This window comes from Odocoileus virginianus, chromosome 23 (genome assembly GCF_023699985.2).
Source record: "Odocoileus virginianus isolate 20LAN1187 ecotype Illinois chromosome 23, Ovbor_1.2, whole genome shotgun sequence".
NCBI classification, from domain to species: domain Eukaryota; kingdom Metazoa; phylum Chordata; class Mammalia; order Artiodactyla; family Cervidae; genus Odocoileus; species Odocoileus virginianus.
The window spans coordinates 6868183-6890077 of record NC_069696.1 but is presented as its reverse complement, the minus strand read 5'-3'; the positions used below and the strand labels follow the sequence as shown (position 1 = coordinate 6890077).

General features: G+C 55.6%; 1 protein-coding gene and 1 long non-coding RNA gene across 5 annotated transcripts in view; both read left to right on the top strand.

Moving 5' to 3' along the window:
- Nucleotides 1-21882, top strand: part of TMEM184B (transmembrane protein 184B) — a 50499-nt gene extending 28617 nt beyond the window's left edge. For 3 of the 4 annotated variants that reach the window (XM_020896480.2, XM_070453318.1, XM_070453319.1), the window contains 7 exons: nt 11031-11121; nt 11615-11690; nt 14656-14747; nt 15555-15724; nt 16180-16374; nt 18467-18487; nt 19536-21882. In XM_020896480.2, the coding sequence (XP_020752139.2) occupies nt 11031-11121; nt 11615-11690; nt 14656-14747; nt 15555-15724; nt 16180-16374; nt 18467-18487; nt 19536-19777 (887 nt within the window). In that variant the 3' untranslated portion in view covers nt 19778-21882. The remainder of the gene's footprint in view (nt 1-11030; nt 11122-11614; nt 11691-14655; nt 14748-15554; nt 15725-16179; nt 16375-18466; nt 18488-19535) is intronic. The other variant, XM_020896481.2, reaches the window with a different exon arrangement.
- LOC139030557 (uncharacterized) lies at nt 614-8245 on the top strand. Its single transcript, XR_011482923.1, has 2 exons — nt 614-6889; nt 7172-8245. It is a non-coding gene; the product is annotated as an uncharacterized lncRNA (long non-coding RNA).
- Nucleotides 21883-21895: the final 13 nt, after the last annotated feature.

Below are 21895 nucleotides of genomic sequence, written 5' to 3'. Positions count from 1 at the left end.
GGTGTTTAGAAAGTCCTGGAGGTGGAGGGACAGTACATGCATGTTAATCAACTCCTGCATCATTCACCTGGTTCCCAAACCCAGCCATGTACACATCCTGGTCCCCAGGGAGCGTGTCATCGCTGTGGATCCCAGCTCATCCCTGACTGATTTGCATAATCTTGGGGGTGACCTCACGGCCCGGGTCTTCAAGGCTGCCTGGGCACCACCACACACAACCCGTGGGCTTCACACATCCCTGTACCACTAGGTACAGGTGGGTAAGGGTCTCGTGTGGTGTGGACACGTCACTTGCTCCTATGCTGAGCTTCAAGCACCCGGCCAGGCCCTGTGCTGGGCTCCAGGCAAGACAACCTTCACCCTGCCTGCCGTCCAGGAATCTGTGTGGCCTAAACAGCACAAGGAGACAGGGATACTCTCTCCCAGTGGCCCTGGCTGGGGATGGGGGTGGGATGGGGCAGGGATCAGTGTCTTAGAGATGAGTTGGCATCTGCCAGGCAGTGGCATGGATGAGCATTCATTCTGGGCAGAGAGGAGTCTCAGCATGCCGGTTTGGGGGTGCTGGGAGCTGCAGGGGTGGGGGGCAGCCACGGCCAGAGGAGAGGCCAGTGGCTAGAGGCGATGGGCCTGGGAGGCAGGGATGGGGACGTACACGGCCTTGGGGGCATAGAAGGAAACAGAAGCTTTCTGTTTTACTGGTGATACACAGCAATATGACATGACTGGAAATTGCAGTTTAGAAAATCTCCAGGTGCTGAGTGGGTGAAGGAAAGGGAGGCCAGAGACCCCAGGACAGGTCGCAGGCCAGCGATGCTTTGGCTTGTCCCCAGGCAGGCCTGCAGGGAGAGGAAGGAGGACCCTTGAACTCAAGATCCCTGCTCTGACGCCCACCCTCCTCAATAGTTCTATGCTTTCCTGTCTCCTGTCCGTACCTGCGCTGATGGTTTCGGGTAGAATGCCCAAACATGGTTTTCCTTATACCGAGACTCTGACCATGACTGATTATCTGCTTCCCAGACCCCGGGGAAGAGGGGCAGGGGGCGCTTTGTCCTGGCCCTGGATATTGGAGTGCAGTGTGCTTGGCCCCAGAGAAGCTAGAGTCTCTCCTCTCATCTCACTTTGAACATGTGTATCCCTGAAGACTCGCGGGGCACAGGAAGTGGCCTTTGAACTTGAGGAGATAATGCAGGCACCCGGTGGGCCCCGCTGGCCCTGCAGCCAGGCCGGCCTCCTTTTCCACCCAGCCCACCACATCCGTTTTCCCAGTGTCTGCAGAGCCCTTTCCTCTTGACTCCAGCATCTCCTCAGGAAGGCCTGCCCGTGGCTCCGGCTCCCAGCCCCTGTTTGCAGTTAAGCATGGGTAGCGTGTGAGCCTGAGTGGCTCCGTCTCCCTCGTGGACTGTCAGCTCCACGGGCAGACACGGGCAGAGAGCACGGGCGACAGAGCGAGCAGGTAAGAGGTGCTCACGCCTCTGGATGTTTGGAACGGATAAAGGAAGACTCTGAGCTTCCACTGCAGGGGGTGCAGGTTCAGTCCCTGGGTGGGGAACTAATAAGAGCATGTGTATGGCTTGGCACAGCCAAAACAAGAAAAGACTTTATTAAACGCCTGCTATGTGCCTTGCAGTCACCCACGTGGGGCCTCGCTGAATCCCCGGGGCTGGAGTCCCTGCCCGGCTCTGTCAGGTGAGAACGTGGCAGCTGGGCAGGGCCCCTAGAGCCCGATGTTCCTGGAAGCGCTGGAGTCCCCAGGGAAAGCACTGAGCACCTAGGGAGTGGTAAAGCCTGAGGATGGAGACGGTGGGGCTCCCTTTTCTGTTCAGCTGCCAGCCTCGCCATGGTGCCCAGGAGCAGCCTCTGCCCACTGGTTTCTTTGGAAGCAAAAAGCACTTCCATACTGGGGGCCTGGGGTGGGGCTATCCCGTGTGATGGGGGGACAACTATAGACTCCCTTCTCTCCAGGGCCCTGAAGACTGGGGCTCACGGCAGAAGTGGGGACCACCCGAGGCCCCCAGACCATCTTACTCTGGGCCCCAGAGGCAGCAGCAGATGGTCGGCGGCTACTCCATCTCAGAACCCTTTTGTTCAGGTCCAGCCCGGCCTATCCTTCCAGCCACACGAAGGTCCTCACAGGAAGCCGGCTGCCCTGTGAGGCACATCTCCTAGCAACGCTATTATCTGCTTGGCCTCTCTGAAGGAGTTTACAAACAGCGCAGCAGCTGCCGTGGAGTTCAGACCGCCCCTCTAGTCCGCCAGCTCGAAGTGTCTGAGTTGGTGGGCTGGGCCCTGGCCTGGCCTTTTCCGCGCCTCCTGCTTGGTCCTCTTATCTGCAGCTGCCCGCAGGAGCCGCCCCCACGGAGTTGATGATGGGGTGTGTCCCTGAAAAGTCAAAAAGAATCATCCTCCCACCCTTCCGCCTCAGTGTCCCAACACTGGACTGGGGGCCTCTCATTTCAGATAGAACCAACCTGTTGTGTACCCGGCTCAGAGCCAGACTCTCTGTCGGGCCTCTTAGAGACATTTGCTTTTTTTTTAAAAACAAAATTTAAACAACTAGGATTTTACTTTTATTGAAGTAATGTGTGCCCTTGATTGAAACACAAAACTGCCCTAACTCCTCCTCACTCTCAAAGTCATCCCACTTTCAACTCTTGAAACTGGTTTCATTGGTTCCAGTGACCTAAAAATAGGCTTTTACTGTTATTTCTTAGCTTTTCAGTTTTATGTAGTGTTACATAGTGACTTCCTGCTGCAGAAGGCTTTTTGTTTTGGTTTTGGGGTTTTGTTTTTGGTCACGCTATGCAGCATGTGGGATCTTGCTTAGTTCCCCAACCAGGGATTGAACCCATTCCCCCTACAGTGGAAGTGCAGAGTTTTAACCACTGGACTGCCAGGGAAGTCCAGGGAAGGCTTTGAGTTAGGCATCTTATCTCCAATTACAGTGCGCGCGCGCATGCACACACACACACACACGTTTTCTTTCCTTCCTCTTTTTAATGTGATCGTATCCTGATTTTTCTTAGTCTGTGTTCAGTGTGTGGATTAAACATCTGTAACTGTTGTTCAGGGCTCAGCCTTACAATGACCCAAGACAACATTTCCTTTTTCCGCTTTGTTTTCCCTCTGGTTACTACTTGTCTGTCTCTTTGGCTTGCTGTTTTCTGTCTCTTATCATTAATTTATCCCCCCAGCACTTCAGTCGAATAAAAAAAGAAGCCCTCCTGTCAGTCCCCTAGTTCTGGGTTTTCCAGGTGGCGATCCTCCTGGAGTCCTGCCCTCCTTGCCCCCATCTGGACTGGTTGTCCTCGAGGCCTCTTACTTTTCAGCTGTTGTCCTGGGTCTTGCCTTCACCGTCAGTCCAGGAATCCTGCCATCTTTCCTGTCCTGAACCGCCTGTTCCCTGGGTGCCATCTTTTCAGCGTTTGAGGTTTGCTCTTTTTGGTGAGCATACATCTTCCAGGGGCTTCCTGAGAAGATAGGTTGCACGGGAGTTCTGTTTTTTGAAATCTGAACATTATCTGCAAATATCTTTATTATCATGTTTAAGTTCACTGGTGTTCAGTGGGAATATGATTTCTGAATTGAAAATCATTCTCCCTCTGAATTTTGAAGGTGTGTTTTTAACTGTCTCTTAGCTTCCAGTGTTGTTTTTGGAAAGTCTGCTGGATCCTTAAAGCTTGTATGTAACTCTTTTTTTTTTTCTCCTAGCTTTTAGGATCTTGTCTTTATCCCCATTGTTCTGAAATCTCACGAGAGATGGGGTGTTCATCATGCAGGGCATCTGGTGGGCTTTTTCAGGGTGGACACTACTCATGTCTTAAGGTTCTGGGAAATTTTCCTGAATGTTTCTTTGATAATTCTTTCCCTTCCATTTTATCATCCCTTTCTGGAATAAGTTAAGTAGGATGTTGCACTTTTGGATTGAGCCTCAAATTTCCTTTACAGTTTCTTGGCATTTTCCATCTCTTTCTTTGTTCCGCTTTCCAAGAATTTTTCTGATTATGTTTCAAATCTTTGCCTTTGAGCTTTCTGTTGAAGGTTTTATTTCCTTTATCATGTTGTAAAATGTCAGGCGCTCTTCCCTGCTCTTTTTCCCTTGTTCGTGGTCTTGTTCTTCTCTCTCTGGGGATGCTAGTACATTTTTCTTCTTTTCCCCACAATATATCTGTCTTTTGAGTTTCTTCCATTTGTTTGCTTACTTTGCTCTTTGACCTTTGAGTAAGAAGCTTTCCTCAAATGTCTGGTGATCTTGGCTATTTTTTTTTTAATATATTTGAGAAGGGGGCTTGGGCTTTTCAGGTGGCACAGTAATATAGAATCTGTCTCCCAGTGTGGGAGATGCAAGAGACGTGGGTTCAAACCCTGAGTCAGGAAGATCCCCTGGAGGAGGAAATGGCAACCCAGTATTCTTTCTTGGGAAATCCCAGGGACAGAGGAGCCTGGCAGGCTACAGTCTGTAGGGTTGCAAAGAGTCAGACATGACTGAGCACACACATAAGTAAAGGAAATACCAAGTACATGTTGGAGCCCAAAATAAGAAACCTCAAACAGTGGAAAAGAAGAATGGGTCTTAAAACTGCTGGGCCTCATCCCAGTTGGGTGGAGGACGTGGATAGGACGTGGGACATTTCCTCCGCCTTTTATTTACTTATTTATTTATTTATTTTTACTGCAGCATATGGGATCTTATTTCCCTGACCAGGGATTGCATCTGCACCTCCAGTAGTGGCAGTGGGGCGTCTTAACCACTGGACCACCAGGGAGGTTGCTCCTCTGCTCTTTGCATGCAGTGGTGGGGTAGACAGTACATGAAGGCTCTTTGATTCTGGGCCTGTTCCCCCAGAGAATAATGTTCTCATCACCTTCTAGGAGGAGGATGCTGAGGGGCTGATCTATAGCTGGGAAAGGGCCCTGGGCATCTTCCCTTCGTGTTCAGACTTCCCGTCTGTATTTTCTGCAAGTCTCTGCATCGCTGCCCTTAGCTGGGCCAAGTTCTGTGAGGGCAGAACCATCTCAACTGTCTCGAAAGGAAAAAGCCAAGAGCGCCACATGGAGACTGGTGGCTGGTGTTGGCATCTGCACCCACAGCCATCAGAGCTGCCTGGCGCGCCCGGTTACACAGGTTCCTGGGGTTCTGTGGCTCCCTCCTGTCCCCAGGTCAGCGACCATGCCGCACCTTCCAGAGCTTTTGTGACATCCCTCTGCCTCATGGCACCTGCTGCCTCTGGGGCCATGTCCTTGCCTTGGAAGGTTTGTACCTTTACCCCCAATTCCTTCTCACTTCAGGGCCATTTTAGGGGAGAATGGAGGTGAACCCTGTGAATTGGAGGTCGTGATTCCACTATCGAGGGAGAAATGGATGCTTGCCCAGTGCCCCTGATGGAAGTGTTAGCTGCTCAGTCGTGTCTGACTCTGTGACTCCATGGACCGTAGTCCACCAGGCTCCTCTGTCCATGGGATTCTCCAGGCAAGAACACTGGAGTGGGTTACCATTCCCTTTTCCAGGGGATCTTCCCGACCGAGGGATTGAACCTGGGTCTTTTACAACGCCGCTAGATTCTCTACCACTGAGCGTCTACTACCTCGTGAGGGCCAGAATTCTCAGGGCTGGGGCTGGACCACCAGGGTGTGCAGGGCAGGCAGGCGGTGAAGCGGTGGGATCCGGCCCCCTTGCCTGCATTTAGTGTTTGATTGGGGTAGGGGGTCGCCCCTAAAGATGCCTCTGAGACAACCTGGGGAGCACGGTGGTTGGAGAGTTGCAGATGGCTGGAGCTCAGATGGGGCAGAGCCTTCCTCAGCTGCTTCATGCGGGCACTGTCTTGTTACGGTTTGTGTGGCACTTCAGTTCACCACATGTGTTTTCGTTACTGTCAGCTCATTCTCACACCTCAGTTACCTGGTAGAGTATCTGTTATCATCCCCATGTTTCAAATGTGAAAAAAAACTCACATAGGCTAAAAAATTTGCCCAAATTGTTACCTAGAGAGTAACTGCCAAAGGCCAGACTCTGGTCTGGGTCTCTGAGGTCCAGGAATTGCTCTGTGGCCAAGCTTGGGGAAGGAATACAGGACAAGGTTCTTCCCTGCGAAAGTGTGAACTCGTGTTAAGGGAAGAGGTTTTACATGTACGAGAGAAACAAAGAATGATGCTTTTTTCACCCAGTTTCCAATTTGGGATGAACTTGGATTCCTGGAGTCTGGTCCAAAGTGAAACTTCTTCCCAGGTGGGGAGAGTACAGTTGAGGACCACCAGCTTGAGGATCACCAAATACAGCTTGAGGACCACCAAAGACTCAACGACCGGTGTGCTGCCAGCAGGATGTGGCCCTTGCTGGTCACGGCTCTGAGAGAGCCAGGAATCAGAAGAGCTCAACCCATCAGGATAAAGACAGGCAACCAGAAGAAACCAATGAAGACAGGGATCGGAGTCAGCTTTTCGGGTGGCAGGAGCAGCAGTGAGCAGGAACAGTAAAGGGCAGAAAAGCTATGAGGGAGGAGGAGCTAGGACCATCGCAGTGGCTCAGAATCCGGGGGCAGGTGCTGAGCGAGGACCCTGCCCGCCTGGCTGTAGCATGTTGTGTCTATTATTGTCCATGCTGATTACCAGTCACTGGAAAAATGGGAAAGAATGTTCGGGTGGCCCCTGTTTGCTCAGCAGTTGAATCTGGTCTTTTGCCTCTGATTGTGTGCATTTGTCTCTAGTTCATTTAAGATTTGGTGTCTAGAATGGAGATGGAAGTTCCAGGTACCTGACTGTCCAGGGTGAGAGAAAGAGAAAGAGCCCATTCTTTCTCTTATGCTGGATGCTCCTTGTGGCCCCTCTGGTCACTTGTGTGTCTGGGGTCTCTCCAGGGAACCAGAATGGGAGCTGTGATCAGAAGCGTGGTCAGGTGAGAACCCCCACTGTTAATCTTTTTTGCTCTTCTGACGTTCAGGGCCAGCTTATCTCTGTGTTTGTTCCCTGGCTGTGTGTTGAGCTGTCCATTTTAAACATACATGCTGGAGTGTGGGGGTGGTATTTTGCATGGCTCTGTCATTTCCTAGGAAGGGCATTGATTTTTCCAGATGGTCAGTGGGTCTTGGTGTGGGCTGGTTGAGTCATCTCCAGGAGATTCTGTCTTGTTTCCTTTCTCCAAGATGCATTATCAACTCACTAATGATTCTTTTAACAGAAACCATCAGCAAATCGGGATTTTGCAGACTGTCTGGCCCCAGAGCACTGATCAAAGGTCAAAAATCTGGAATTGGGAGAGATGGATGAAGTTTGGTGATCTCACCAGTTGAATGCAGAGCTGCATATGGACAGAGAACTGGACCACATAATTCAGGAGCGGGCTGACATATGTTGCGACACAGGAAAGGATGTGAGCTCAGGCACCAAGCTCTTCCCAGAAGTGGATTGCAAGATAGCCTAGTTTGTTGGTTCTGAACGGAGGGGCAGAGGAACCTTGGGTCCCTGTGGCCTCTCCCTTGGACTTTGTCTTTGGTGACCGGAAGTCAGATTACCTTGGGGAAGGTGCAGCTTCCCAGCCTGTGAAAGAGTGAGCACCTCCAGCACAGGACTGAATGAGGGCCACATCCACAGTCCTCCTCTCTGAGCCTCACCTGGAGCTGTGACCTGTGTCCATCCATTCGTTTCTTCCATGCTGATTGAGTGTGGAAGTGCCAAGCCCTTTGATCGCTGTTGAGGGTGGGCCTCGGGTCCTGCCTGCAAGATGCTTACAGAAGACAGTGGGTAACACTGTACAGTATTTACTGTAAGCCCAGCCTCGTAGATAAGGCATCACACTTTCAGCCCCGAGCCCCATCCTTGCTGCAGCCCCCACCCAGAAGGAGCTGTTAGCCCCGGCTTAAGAGATGAGGAAACCGAGGCCCAGAGCACGGAAGAAATTTGCCACACAGCTCCTAAGTGGTGGAACCTAAGTGGTGGAACACACAGGCAGTCTGGCTCCAGGGTCCATGGCTTGCTGGCCGCTTTATGCTGCCTCTTGTACTGAAGGAGCAGGTGGATCCACAGAGATTGTGGGGTGTGACGTCAGCATGGTGATAAGACAGGGGACCAGCCAATGACAAGGTGGCGTCGCAGCTGGGTCTGCCTCTGGGATTTAGCAGTACGACCTGAATGTATCCCCAAGGGAAGGCCTGAGAGATCATGGCATGGCGTGGGGATTCCAGAAGAGGTTTTATGTGCATTCCACTCACTTGGCTGTGTGTGTAACTACCCAAAAACAGGCACGTGTAAAACAGCTGTTTATTTTGTCCATGAATTCTGCAGGTCAGGAATTTGGACAGGGCACTCTAGGGACAATTTGGCCCTGCTCCGTGGTACCTGGGCCTGAGCTGGAGAACCTGAAGGCTCAGGGATGGATCATCTGATGTCTGGTTTCCTCGTGTTACTGGCAGTTTATGCTGGTATCAGCTGGGGGCCTGGGTTCCTGCCACGTGAGCCTGTTCATGTGGACTCTTCACATGGACCAGTGTGGGCTTCCTCTCGGCATGTTGGCGGGGTCTAAGGACAGCCATCTCAAGGAGGCCTTTTCTGGGCTTCCCTGGTGGCTCAGTGGTAAAGATCTGTCTTCCAGTGCAGAGGACGTGGGTTTGATCCCTGATCTGAGAAGATCCCACATGCCTTGGAGCAGCTGAGCCCGTGCACCACAACTGTTGAGCCTGTGCTCTAGAGCCTGTGTGCTGCAACAACTGAAGCCCATGCTCCCCAACAAGAGAAGCCACTGCAATAAGCCCACGCGCCGCAACTAGAGAATAGCCCCCCATGCTCGCCGTAACTAGAGAAAAGCGTGCACAGCAATGAAGACCCAGCACAGCCAAAAATTTATAAATTGCTGTTTCTAAACCACAACATCAGATGTCAAAAAGCTTTGCTTCTGCTATGGTCTCCCCGGTTCACCCAGATTCTAGAAGAGGGAAGAAAACCCCCATCTCTCAGCAGAGGAGTGTCAGTGTCAGGGGATGTGGCTGCCTTTGGAAAAATACCATTGACTACAGTATAGCTGGGCCGATTGGAAGAGACACATCCACTCCTCTTGGCCTTATATGGTTTTGGATAAAACCATATTAGTAGACTGACATCAGATTTGGCTTGATGCTCCTCACCTCCTGCCTTCAGATGCCCAAAGTTCCTGTTCATGGAAAGGGATCTGGAGGCCAGTCAGTGGAGATTCCCGCCACATGCAGGGCACTAGGCCTTGTCAGGGGACAGCGGGCCCCCAGGGAAGGCAGACAGATAAAGAGCTGTGACTGCCGATGCTGAGAGTGCCAACCACTCTGCTGAGCACCTTGCATACGCACAGAAACCCCACCACCTCCTAACTTGATAGGGGCTCTTTTTGCCCCTATTTAACAGATGAGAAAACTGAGCTGCAGAGAAGTACCCAGCAGAGCCACATTGTGAACCCTCTGCTGTGTCTCTCCAAGGGGATATTCACAGCACAGGCGGCCGGTGCTGTGGGTCCTGTTTATACAGGGTGCCACTTGGGCCCCTGTTTCCCAGCCCCAGACATGAACCTGTAGCAGGTTAGACCAACTAAGGGGTGTACAGCCCTTTCCAAGTTGCTAAAGGCCAACTTTTACCTACAGACGTATGGCCAGGATCTGCTGTGCTCCAATTCCAGGCAGTCAAGCGTCTATGTTAGTCTATGGGTGAGGGCTGGGCCCATGCTGATCCCAGTCGGTGATCACACTCCAGGGGGGAGCGACTGCCTGGTATCTGCAAATCAGCAGGTTCCATGGATGTGGGATGCACAGGGCCCCGTGGTGGTGGCCAGGGACTTCTCAGGGAGGGTGATGTCTGACGGGTTGACAGTTCCAGGAGTGCAGAGGGCAGGGCGCAGGCAGTGGGACCGTTGAGGGCAGAAGCACGAAGGGCATAAGACCGTGCTGAGGGGAAGGGAGCACCTTGTGTTGCTGGGAAGGAAATGTGAGGGGTGGGCAGGAACCAGGCCACCTGTTGAGAGACCTTGAACTGAGCCGGGGGCCTGCTCTGGGAGCCTTGAAGGCCTTTCTGCTGCACGCGGACGGTGGGTCAGATGAGAAGGGGCCTGCTGGCTGCAGGGCCTGTGATGTGTCTTCCTAGATCTTCTTATCCCCTGACCCCGCCTTGACCCTCCCCTTGGCCTCACTCCTTTGCCGGATGCCTGTCCTGTTCCCCTGCCCCGGGCCCCTGGTCTGCTTCCTGCACCTTTCCTCCATGCGTCCTCCTCTCTGTGCCCTGGCTTCCAGCAAGTCCTGGTACTTCTAGCACCCTGCCGGCAGCAGCCTTCATTTGCTGACCCCTCAGAAGTCCTCTGACCAGGAGACCAATTACAACGTAGTGCTGTATTGATAGCACTCATAGCATATTTCTGCTGTGCCCCTGTTGGTGGCTGTTGCAGATTTTATATCTTTGTGGGCGATGTCAAGCTGTGTCCTGATTCAGAACGCGCTGGCCCAGCTTCCTGAAACATTTGCACTGTATTTTGGGCACCTCTCATACGTTTTGTTGTAGCTTACCGTGCTATAGGCTAAGATGCTGCTACATGCTGATGAATGCATAAGGGTTCTTTCTGTCTCATTCTTGCTGAGAATTTCTCCTGAGATCCTTCTGGAGAATGTTTAATTGCTGCTTGGTCATAAAACTGATCCGTAACACAGAAACAGAAAAGTACATAAAACTAGTAAACAATTATAAGGCTAAAACCCAGGATGTGCACCCTGCCAGCTCTCCAAACCCCCAGCCTGCCCGTCCAACTCGCCCCTCACAATTCTGCATTTGGTGGTAATCACGTTCTTTTATGGTATGACAAGCAGCATCTGTGAACAGCATGGTTTAGCTGGGCCTGAGTTTGATTATACAAGTGGAATATCCACTGTGGGTTCTTACATTCCTGAGGTCCCCCCCACCCACTTCCAGTCTTCCCCACCTCCAGTCTCTGCCTGTGACTGTGGTTCATTCACTTTCGTTGCTGTTTAGAATTCCACCATCTGTTTATCCGTTCTGTTGATCTGAGTGGTTTTCTCTGGACTTTGTTTTCACAGCCTTGGTCATCTATAATTTCCTGAGCCTGTGCTATGAATACCTCGGGGGGGAAAGTTCCATCATGTCAGAGATCAGAGGGAAGCCCATCGAGTGAGTATGAAGTCCCCTGGAGCCCTCCACACCACCCTGTTTCCTGGGCCTGACGTTCTCTGAGCCGTCCTGGCATCAGCTGGTCACGCAGACCATCTCTGCCTGTGACCTTGACCTACTCTGCCTCTCTTGCACCTCCTGAGCAAGGTCACTCATTGGGACTCTGGGGAGGGCCCGCCTGGCTCTTTCTCCTTCTCTCTCTTCCTGTCCTTTGCTGTTTTCCTATTTTTTCCCTCTTGCAGTTTTCACATTCAATGCCTTTCAGGCTGATTTGTCATCCCAAGGGTTCCTGCGGCATATGCTGTGTCTCCCCCAGTGCTTGGCCTCAGGCTGCTCAAAGACTGCCCAGGATCCGAGCCTGATCCCCGCCCTGCCCCGCTCTACCCCAGCTTGTCAGGGTGTGAAGGAGAGTAAGGGTGGCCTGCCCCGCCCTGCTTTCCTGAGTCCCGGCTCTTTCTTTGCTCACCAGCCCTTCTCCACTTGTCTCTTCCAGGTCCAGCTGTATGTATGGCACCTGCTGCCTCTGGGGAAAGACATACTCCATCGGGTTCCTGCGGTTCTGCAAGCAGGTGGGTACCCCCTACAACTGCCCTGGTCACGAGTTGCAGGCCGGGGACCAGGAGCCTGGGTCTGTGCCCTGGAGCGGCAGCTGCAGGGACCAGGCTGCCCCTGGATGACAGGGCGGCAGAGGCAGGTGTCAGGCCAGGAGGACCCTGCTCCAGGCCCACCAGTGGGGTTCCCATTTCCTGCGAGGCACCCACTCCCCGACCTGTTAGGGATGCGCAAGCACTGGCGGGGTGTCCTCAGAGAAACATTAGCAGGTGCCCCAGGGTGTCTGATGCAGCCCCTGAGCAGGAAGTGGTCCCAGACGCTTGCTCACTTCATCCAAGTCTCAGTGTGTGTGTGAGAGTCCGAGGAATTGCATGGACTCTCAGTGTGAAAATTTATCAGCTATGGCTAGGGTTTCTGCATTGAGGAACATGATGGAACAGACCTGCGCAGCCTCTGGTTCTTTCCCTAGTTTCCCACTTGGCAGGTGGCCCAGCAGCTTCCAGTTTCCAGATCCACCCTCCCAGTGGTCTCCAGTGGCCTGGGAGGAGGCAGAGTGGTGTTGTGCTCAAGTGCCTGATCTGGGTCTCTGACCGTCTGCATTTGAATTCCGGCTTCTCCTCTTGACTTTGTGACTTTGGCTAAATTATGAAACCTCTCTGAGCCTTGGTTTCCTCTTCTCTGAAATGAGCATAATGATACTTAACCTCAAGGGATGGTTTGAGGAACAGATGAAGGAAAGCCCTTAACACAGCCCTGGCTTTGAGCCTACCATCCCTTGCTCAGGAGGGTCTCAGGCACTGTGCCCCGCTGTCAGGACCTCGGCTTCATCTCCACAGGGCCCGTCAGCCCATCCAGCATCCAGCATCGTGCAGCGTCATCTTGGGAAATGAAACCCACAGCTCATCCCCAGACCTGCTGGAGGCGGGCCTCTCTGCTCCCTCCTGGGCGGGGCCACGCCCTGTGCACAGCCCCGCCCACAGAGCCCTGCTTGGACAGCCAGTCTCCAGTTCTTCCAGATCTTCCTTCCCTCGGGTGTTTCTAAATTCAAAACCTCCCCGCGGGACCTGCAGGGAAAGAGTTCACACTGTCCCGGCTTCAGGGTGGGGCCTCTCAGAGCCTTTGTTTACTAGTGCCGGCCCAGCTGTGACTCTGCCTTCTTCTTGGAGGACTGTGTACGAAGTGTTGACCCTAGATCACTAGCTTGGTTGCCTTGTTGGAAATTACTCCCCAGCCTTTGGGCTCGGGTGTTCCGCTGCTGGTCCTGGAGGTGGCGGGGACAGGTCGTCAAAGAGAACTAAAGAAACCCTCACCCTTTCCCCTTCGAGAGAGGACACCGCGGCTTTGTCATCAGGGCCCCCGTCTGGGTCTGAGTCTTCTGCCACTTCAGCCAGTCTCCCCATGACTTAGTTTCCTTATCTGTACCCTGGGGGTGATGACAGACTTATGTCATGGAGCTGTCCTGAGCACTGCGTGAGCTGAGCCAGGACAGCACCAGCGCTTATTTGAGACACGCTGCTGACTCTCCCCAAAGGTGCTGGTCCCGCTTTCTTGAGGGGGTGGGGGCCGGGGGGTTTGTGGGCATCACCCATCTAACCCTATCATGTGCGCCTCTCCTCTTGGCAGCCATGCAGCTCAGCTCACTCCGGGCTCCCCTGCAAACCTCACTCGAGCCACTTTCAGGTCAGAAACTTAGGGTTCCATAGGTTACTTTCTCTGCACTGGGGCCTTGCCCCATTTGGAACCACACTAGCTTAGCCTTTCAAAGCTAATCCTACCTCCCCAAGTAGGACCTTGTGGCAGACATTTATTGGGTTTCTAGAGAGTGGTGAAGTGAAAGTCGCTCCATCGTGTCCAACTCTTTGCGAGCCCGTGGACTGTACCATCCATGGAATTCTCCAGGCCAGGATACTGAAGTGGGTAGTCTTTCCCTTCTCCAGGGCATCTTCCCAACCCAGCGATAGAACCCAGGTCTCCCGCATTGCAGGCTGATTCTTTACCAACTGACCCACCAGGGAAGCCCAAGAATACTGGAGTGGGTAGCCTATTCCTTCTCCAGGGGACCTTCCTGACCCAGGGATTGAACCCAGGTCTCCCGCATTGCAGGCGGATTCTTTACCAACTGAACTACCAGGGAAGCCCCTAGAGAGTGGTGCTTCTCATGATTACATGAGCACCGCAGTTCCCCTTGGCATTTACCGGGGCCTCTGGAGGGACTTGTGGAAACCCGGCTGAGGGCTTCTTTTGGTGGCAGAGGCCTCTGCTGAGTGCTCAGATGCGGGAGACCTCCAAGGGCAGCCTGTGTGGCCTTGTGCTTCAGTCCCCGCACAGTGACCCTGCCGCAGGGGGCTGGTCACAACCATCCTTCACGCACAGCCACTCAGAGGCTGAGTGACTGCCCCCTTGAGCTTCCGCAGCAGGTAGTTGATGAGGCCAGAATTCAGACTCATGTCGGGACTCCAGGCCTTTCTTGGGCTTTGGGCTACTTCCTATTTTGGGGTCATCTCCATCGCCAGTAAAACCCCAGCTCAACATAAATCCTAGACCCAGTCCCAGAGCATGGGGCCAAGGGCCAGACCTGGGGTGGACGAGGAGGCCCTCACCCACCCAGGGTGGGAGGCCTGCTCCCCACGGCCAGCCGCACACCAGCACTTAACCCCTTGCCCTTGTCTGCTGTCTGCCCCTGGGCTGAGCTCGTGCCCCTGGCTGCCCCCTCTGCCAGTCGTCCCGTATCTAGCATGTTCGTGGTCTCTCCTATGGGATCTGTCTCTGTGTCGCCTCCATTCTTCCTGCACACCCTCCCGTCTTTGTGTGCAGCCGCATTGCCCTATTACTGTCTCATGTTCTCTGCAGACAGCAGTTCCCCTGGGGCAGAACAGTGGGCCTCTCCCATCCCTGGCCTCTGGCACCAGCCCAGCTGGCCAGAGGAGGTGCTTCTGCCCTGGGCTGTGCGCTCAGCCTTGACTCCTGCCTTCTCCCCAACAGGCCACCCTGCAGTTCTGCGTGGTGAAGCCGCTCATGGCCGTCAGCACCGTGGTCCTCCAGGCCTTCGGCAAGTACCGGGATGGTGACTTTGAGTAAGTGGCGGGTCCCCCGCTCCAAGGTGCGTGTAGGGAGGAGTGGGCGGCTCTGCCCAGAGGCTTAGGCTCTGGCTGAGGGGAGGGGTGGCTGCAGACTGGCCCCACATCTGTGTCTGTAGTCCGAGTGGAGGGCAAGCCTGACCCCATCCGTCCTCACGCCTCCCTGCACCACTGAGTTCAGGGCCGGAGCCTGGCAGTGGCGCCATCACACTTGGCCCCGCCTCTGACAGAGGCGCGTCTGTCACCTTCAGACCACAGAGTGGGGCCCCTGGGGGAAGTGGGGCAAGAAGGGACAGTGACCATTCCCAGGGAGGGGATGAGAGAGCCAGATCCATGAGAGCCCCGGCTCGAGTCTCTTCTGCATGGATTGACACACACCCCACTTGAGGGTTTAGTGAGCATGACCATGTGTCTAGGCCCTGAGCTTGCACACACACCCCCTGTAGTCCCGCACGACAGTCCCCAGGGGTCGGTGAGCAAACAGGCTCAGAGGGAACGGAACGTGGCTCAAGTGAAAAGAGCCAAGCCAGATTCTGTCCCTCAGACCATCAGGCTGAGGCCCTGCCCCCGAGGCCGCCTGGAGCCCTATGCCAGGAGCGTGGGCACTGGAGCTGCAGGTGGCAAGGCTCACCGGTGCCCTGCCCCCAGTGTTCTGACCACTTCTGTCAGTGCCTCGGGGAGCACAGCCCAGGGAGCCTTCTGAGAGCTGTGCAGAGGGGCATGCGGGCAGGGCCAAGGGGGACGGAGGCCCCTTGTCGCTCAGAAGGGTCTGTTCAAGCCCGAGAATGTCCCTGGTTCCCGCAGCGTCACCAGCGGCTACCTCTACGTGACCATCATCTACAACATCTCCGTCAGCCTGGCCCTCTATGCCCTCTTCCTCTTCTACTTTGCCACCCGGGAGCTGCTCAGCCCTTACAGCCCTGTCCTCAAGTTCTTCATGGTCAAGTCTGTCATCTTTCTTTCCTTCTGGCAAGGTGAGCCTCCTCCCGGCCCCTGCGAGGCCAGCCTGTGCTCCCTGTCCCCTCAGCCTCATCCTCTGCCACCTGCTTACCATCCCCAGTGCCCCAAGGGTCCAGGCCGCCAGGTGTCCATGGGTGATCCTGGCTGGAGCTCAAAGGAACCTCTGTCCATTGAGCACCCGTGGGTCATGAAGTCTGGGCCCCCAAGGGCCTCTCACTGGAGCCAACTTTGGCAGGATTGCTTCCTGGACAGGGGGATCTCAGGGTGGGTGTTCAGCCAAGACCTTGGGGGTAGTTTCCTCAAGGCTCCAGCTTGTGTCAGCACCCCCACCCAATAGGAGCATCCATGCACCCTGCTTTCATCCTCCCGGGGGAGTGTGACACTGGGGCGCTATGTGGAAGGAAAAGGAGAAGGGAATCCTGTCTTGGGCTCAACACCCATGGCACTCCGTCCACACCTCTCCTTCAAGGCATGCTCCTGGCCATCCTGGAGAAGTGTGGGGCCATCCCCAAGATCCACTCGGCCCGCGTGTCGGTGGGTGAGGGCACCGTGGCTGCTGGCTACCAGGACTTCATCATCTGCGTGGAGATGTTCTTTGCAGCTCTGGCCCTGCGGCATGCCTTCACCTACAAGGTCTATGCCGATAAGAGGCTGGATGCACAAGGTATGAGCCAGGGTCCTAGAGTTGACCCCCAAACCCCTACCAGCAGGAAGAGTGCTTCCCGGCCTTGCGCCTCGGCCCCTCCTGCCTCCCAGGGTCCTTCTGGTATTGACGGATCAGGAGGTCAGGAGGGGACCCTTGGTGTAGCAAAGGGGCCACCGAGGTCCAGGCACCCCTGCCCCCAGTTACAAGGGGTTGGTGGGGGTGGCGACTGGTCCTGGAAGCTAGACATCCCCCCTGCCCCTACCCTGGTCTCTTGCAGCAGGTCTGGAGTATGGAGACCCTGAGATGATAAAGCACACTATCCCCATGGGAAGGTCAGGACAGAGACCCTGAGATAAACAGTGTCCTTCGGTTCCTGGTATCGAATAGCATTATACATTTTGTCCTGTAATTTCCTTGTCTCTAAAACTTTCTTTTTTAACCTGATTACTTCCAAGAAAAAGACTCAGATGGTAATAGCTTTTAACAGCTTTATTTTTACACCTGCTAATCTTCTCTTTGTTAGAATAGCAGTTGGCAACCCCAGTTGTATATTAAGATGCCCTGGAGACTCTTAAAATGCTGTCCAGGCCCCACCCTCAGAGATTCTGCAGTAGTTGGCCTCAGTTTGGGCTCGGCAGAATGTGCCAACAGCTCCCCAGGCAATTCTAACATGCTCTCAGGAGAAGCAGGGGCTGGGAGCTGCCTCTGGCTGCTGCTGGGCAGAGAGGGGAGGCTCAGGGTGACGAGGAAGAAGAGGCTGCCAATGCCTCAACCAACTTGCCCCTCGAGGAGGTAGGAGGGCTTGGGGAGGAGGAAGCCGCCTGGTCTAACACATCTACCCACGGGGTTGGTTGCTGCCAGCTCCTTGCATGTGTGGCTGAAGACCCAGGGCCCACTTGCCCAGGCCTACCACCTGTGCCCGCCGTAGGCTCCCTGGGCATGCTAAGCTGAGTGCAGAAGCACTGGCCTGGCCTGTGCAGGGCTCCTCAGGGGCCCCCCCTCCCACCCTACTTGTCTTGTGCTTTCCCCAGTTGAGAAGGTGCCTTAAAAACCTGTGGCTGCTGTAGGTATGTGGACTGAATCGCCTCCAGGCCTCTCAACTCCTGGGCATTTGACCACGTTCACCCAACACACTTGCCGCCTGGGCACTCTCCGTCTTTTTTCCGGTTTGGATTCTACACTTAGTGCCGGGGGACTGTGCTGGCCAGGGTTCACCACTGCTGGCTGGCATCCCACACACTTCACACCACTTGGAAGAGATGTGGCCAGCACCCTCCCAGTGTCGAGGGCGATGTCCCTGGGACCTGGTCATTCTGGTGCCTGGAGCCTGAGGCCGTGGCCGAGAACCCTTTCTAGACCATTAAGGTCTAACATGGTTTAAGGCTCTGCTTCTGCAGTGGTGGCCCTCCCCACAGAGGCCGTCTGCGGTCACCTAGGCTGTCTTCTCGCCCACTGCCCCAAGACACATCCACCCCCAGCCAGAAACAGCGTGGCCAGGCATCCGGCTCTAGCAAGGACCCCGGCCCAGCCGGGGAAGCTGCCACATGCCCTTGCCCACCACTGTGTGGATCCTAGGCTGGTTGTCCACCTGTTAACCACAGCGCCTGGCCTCTCTCAGCCCCCATCAGAGTTGGGTGCAAAGCCAGCTCTGTGGTGTGGTCTGTACCTGTCAAGCGCCCCCTCCTCCACACCCCATCTATGAAGTGTTGCAAAGTTGGCAACGCATGTAACACAGGCTCAGGATTTCTAGCCAAGCGTGAAGAGAAGTGGGGTGGGTGGGTCCCTCCTTAGGTGCTAAGGTTGAACTCTGACCAGCATCCTGGGTGTCCACTCTTTGTCCCCCAGCAGAAGAAAGCCTGAGCCCTGAAGGAGGAGTCTCCTAGATGGACAGAACTGCCCCCTGCCCAGGCCTGGAGGGGCAGTGGGGCTATCTGAGTGCCCGCTGGGGGCAGGGGGCGGCACCTGGGGTGGGGTGGGCAGCGTACGCGGTGAGGTGCCAGCCTCGGTGGTGGGCATAAGGTGTTCACTCAGCTGTCTCTTGTCTTCTGTTTCTCTGGCTCCCCTCCCTCTCCCCCTGCCCTGCTTTTGCCCCGGGTTTGGCCTCGGGCAGTGCCAACATACGGCCCTTACGGTAGGTTCCACTGTCAGTCTGTACGTCTGTCCTGCACGCCGGTCCTGGTCCCTGTCACCAGCATGAGTCTCTCCCTGGCTCCTTCTCTGTGTCCCCGTCTCCTCCCGCACAAGCACCCCTGGGCACAGAGAGCATCTGCCAAGGGCTGCCCTCCGTAGAGCTTGCCTGCTTCATCCTATCTCTCATTGTTCTGGAACATGCCCTGTGCATTCTCAGGGCACAGCGCTTGTTGATGGGAAACTGGGGCATTTAGTTCTGTTCTGTGGCAGAGAACGCCAAGCGGGGAAGGGCACGCGAATTTGGGACTGGGGCCAGAGTGGGGCTTGCCCCTTACGTCTCAGTGTGGGGGCCTGGGCCATCTCTGCCCCCGCTCCCTCCCTGAGCCCTTGAGGACAGTGTTAGGGAATTAGGAAGGAATATAGAACCTGCCTGCCAATGCAGGAGACATAAGAGATGCAGATTCGATCCCTGGGTCAGGAAGATCCCCTGGAGAAGGAAATGGCCACCCACTCCAGTAATCTTGCCTGGGAAATCGCATGGACAGAGGAGCTTGGCCGGCTACAGTCCATGGGGTCGCAAAGAGTCAGACACGACTGAGCGATCGAGCACCTCAAGACAGGGGCCCCGCCCTGTCAGAGCGAAGATGTCTGCTCTGCTGTGGGTCCAGGCCCCTGTCAGCCTGTTAGGATGGAGCGGGCCCCTTGTCTGCTCTCCAGAGTGAAGGAGAGCATCCCACAGGCCTGGGCCCTCTCCCCCCACTCCCTGGGGTCCTTGGACTCAGGCCTGAAGCACCCCAGTCTCCACCCGAGCTCCCTTCCCCACTCCCAGACCCCCCCTGCCCCTCATGGCTCTTGACTGTCTCCCTTTGGGGTGCACCGCAGCCAGAGGAGCCGTCCCTTTGCTTGTCCCTTCTCGTGTCGGGGACCCTGTTCTCCGTCCCAAGAGGGGTTGGTTAGATGACACACACTTGGGACCAGGGGCGGAGGCCCAGCTGCCTTGCACCCTGCTGCCCAGACCCCTCACCCCGCCTCCCGCCTCCTCCCCGCAGGCCGCTGTGCCCCCATGAAGAGCATCTCCAGCAGCCTCAAGGAGACCATGAACCCCCACGACATCGTGCAGGACGCCATCCACAACTTCTCGCCTGCCTACCAGCAGTACACACAGCAGTCCACCCTGGAGCCCGGGCCGACCTGGCGTGGGGCCGCCCACAGCCTCTCCCGCTCCCACAGCCTCAGCAGCGGCCGCGACAACGAAAAGACGCTCCTGCTCAGCTCCGACGATGAGTTCTAGGGGCGGCTGCTGCTGGCAGGGGGACGGACCGGCCCCTTGGCCCAGGGCAGGGTGTGCCCCGCCTCCGGCCTCACCTCCAGGCAGGGAGGCCGGCTGGCACAGCCTTGGCATCGCCGTTTAATTTATTGGACCAGAAACACTCACATATCGCTTCAAGAGGAACAGCCCGACGCCGCCGTCTGCCCAGGGAACGGCCCAGGCTCACCCAGGAGCCTTCAGGAATATTTATACAAGGCCATGGCTCTGCTGCCTGGACCACGGGGAGAGGATGGTGGGAGCAACTCCCCGTGCCCCTGCGGCTCGTCCTGTGAGGACCAGCCGTGCCCAGGCCCCGACGCTTGTGTTGTGGACCAGCGGCTGCCGTCTTCTCAGCCCCTCACCTCTTCCCCCCCCAACCAGACGTAAACCCCTCCTCCAAACACCGTGCAATACTCTCCCCCTGGGGCTCCCACCTGCTCCCAACCCTGCTCCCCTGGTCCCATGCTAGATTAGCCTCACCTGGGTGGGAGGAGAGGGCATGGATGCTCTCTGCGGATCCTCCTCCCGACCCAGGCCTGCCTGGCATGCTGCAGGGATCAGAGCCAGACACCAAGAGCCATGGGTCCCACCTCGGAGGGCGCCTGGGCGTCCTCTGAGGCTGCCCCTTCTGCCTGCCTCACACCCCTTTCCGTGGGCCTGCTGAGGAGCCAGCAGTGCACACTGCCCTCCCACGAGGGGTCCTTCTTGAGAGCATCTTGAGCAGAGCCCTTGCATCCCAGCTACTCAAAGGGTCAGGGGCTCCCAGCCCTCCTTCCTCTGCTGGATCCTCGTCTCTCCCTGGGGCTCCTCGCTCCTGTTTCACGGGGAGGGCCTGGCCTCTGCATTGCAGACCAGCTTCTGGAGGAGGAGCGCAGGCGGGAGGGATGGGGCGTGTGGCGGGGAGCCCAGAGTTGGGGGACTCCTCTCTGTGGCCCCATATCCACACAGGGCCTGGTGTCCTGCCTCATCTGGCCCCACGGCCCATCTCTTCTGTGCCTTAGTCACATATGAAAGCCCCCCACCGCCCCTGCCCCCGGCTATCAGTCTGACCCAGATACTCCCTGGGGGGCTCCCTATTAAGCTGCTGGCACTCCGTGGATCCTGTAGTGCAGGGCCAAGTACCCTTGGACAGGCCTCAGGGGTGGCCAGGACCACCAGTCCCCTCCCTTCACCCACCTCCACGCCCACATGCATGGAGCCTCCCAGGGCCGGAGCCCCCAGGCAGGCCAGGCTTCCACTGGCCACTGTCTTTGGAGGAGCCTCGTGATAATGGGACACAATTGCATGTTCATTCAGGCAGAGCGTTCCCATCACATGAAACCCAGAGAGCACGCGGGTGTGGGCTGCACCAGCCTGGAGGAGGGGAAGGGGGCCCGACCCTGAGGGACCTTGGCATCTCTTAACTTTTTGGCCACTCCTGGACTGAACCACGCCAAGGTCGGGCAGGGGGTTCTATCCCAGGAGTCTTCCCCTGCCTCTTGTGGCAACCAAGCCAGCACTGGGGTTGAGGGGCACAGAGGCTGGCTCGTGGGCCCCATTGGATGGGCCTGGCCAGCTGGTACCGCGCTGTGCAGGAAGGTGTGGGCTGTCCACGGAGAACCTCTGGGCTGCCCCTGTCATTTGCTTTCATGAATTTGATTCTCCTTCCAGGCCAAAGTGTGCTGCTGACCCCCTGTCCTCCACCCCCGTCTTTGCCTGTTCTGGCCCTGGCCACTTGCAAGGTGGATGGGAGGTGCTTTGTGGCAGGGAGCTAGCAGTCCTTGGGGAGATGGGGGCTGGGAACGCGTGCCCAACCACTCCACCCCTCCTTCCTAGGATGTGTAACCTACCTTGTCTTTTTATTTTTTTTAATTTTTTTCCCCCAATAGAGTAGCTCTTTGTACATAAAAAATACTTGAAAAATTAATTGTATGATGTATGAGAAGACAGAGTCCCCTAGTTTTGTATCTCGTGTATGACTGCCATGAGTTCCACCAGAAAGCCGCTCTATTTTGGTCTCTGTGACATTTTAAATGCGTGACAGAAGTGAGCAAATACAGTGAGAAAGAAATATATATATGAGATAATATAGATTGTATTGAAATCTCTTCTGCCAATGGG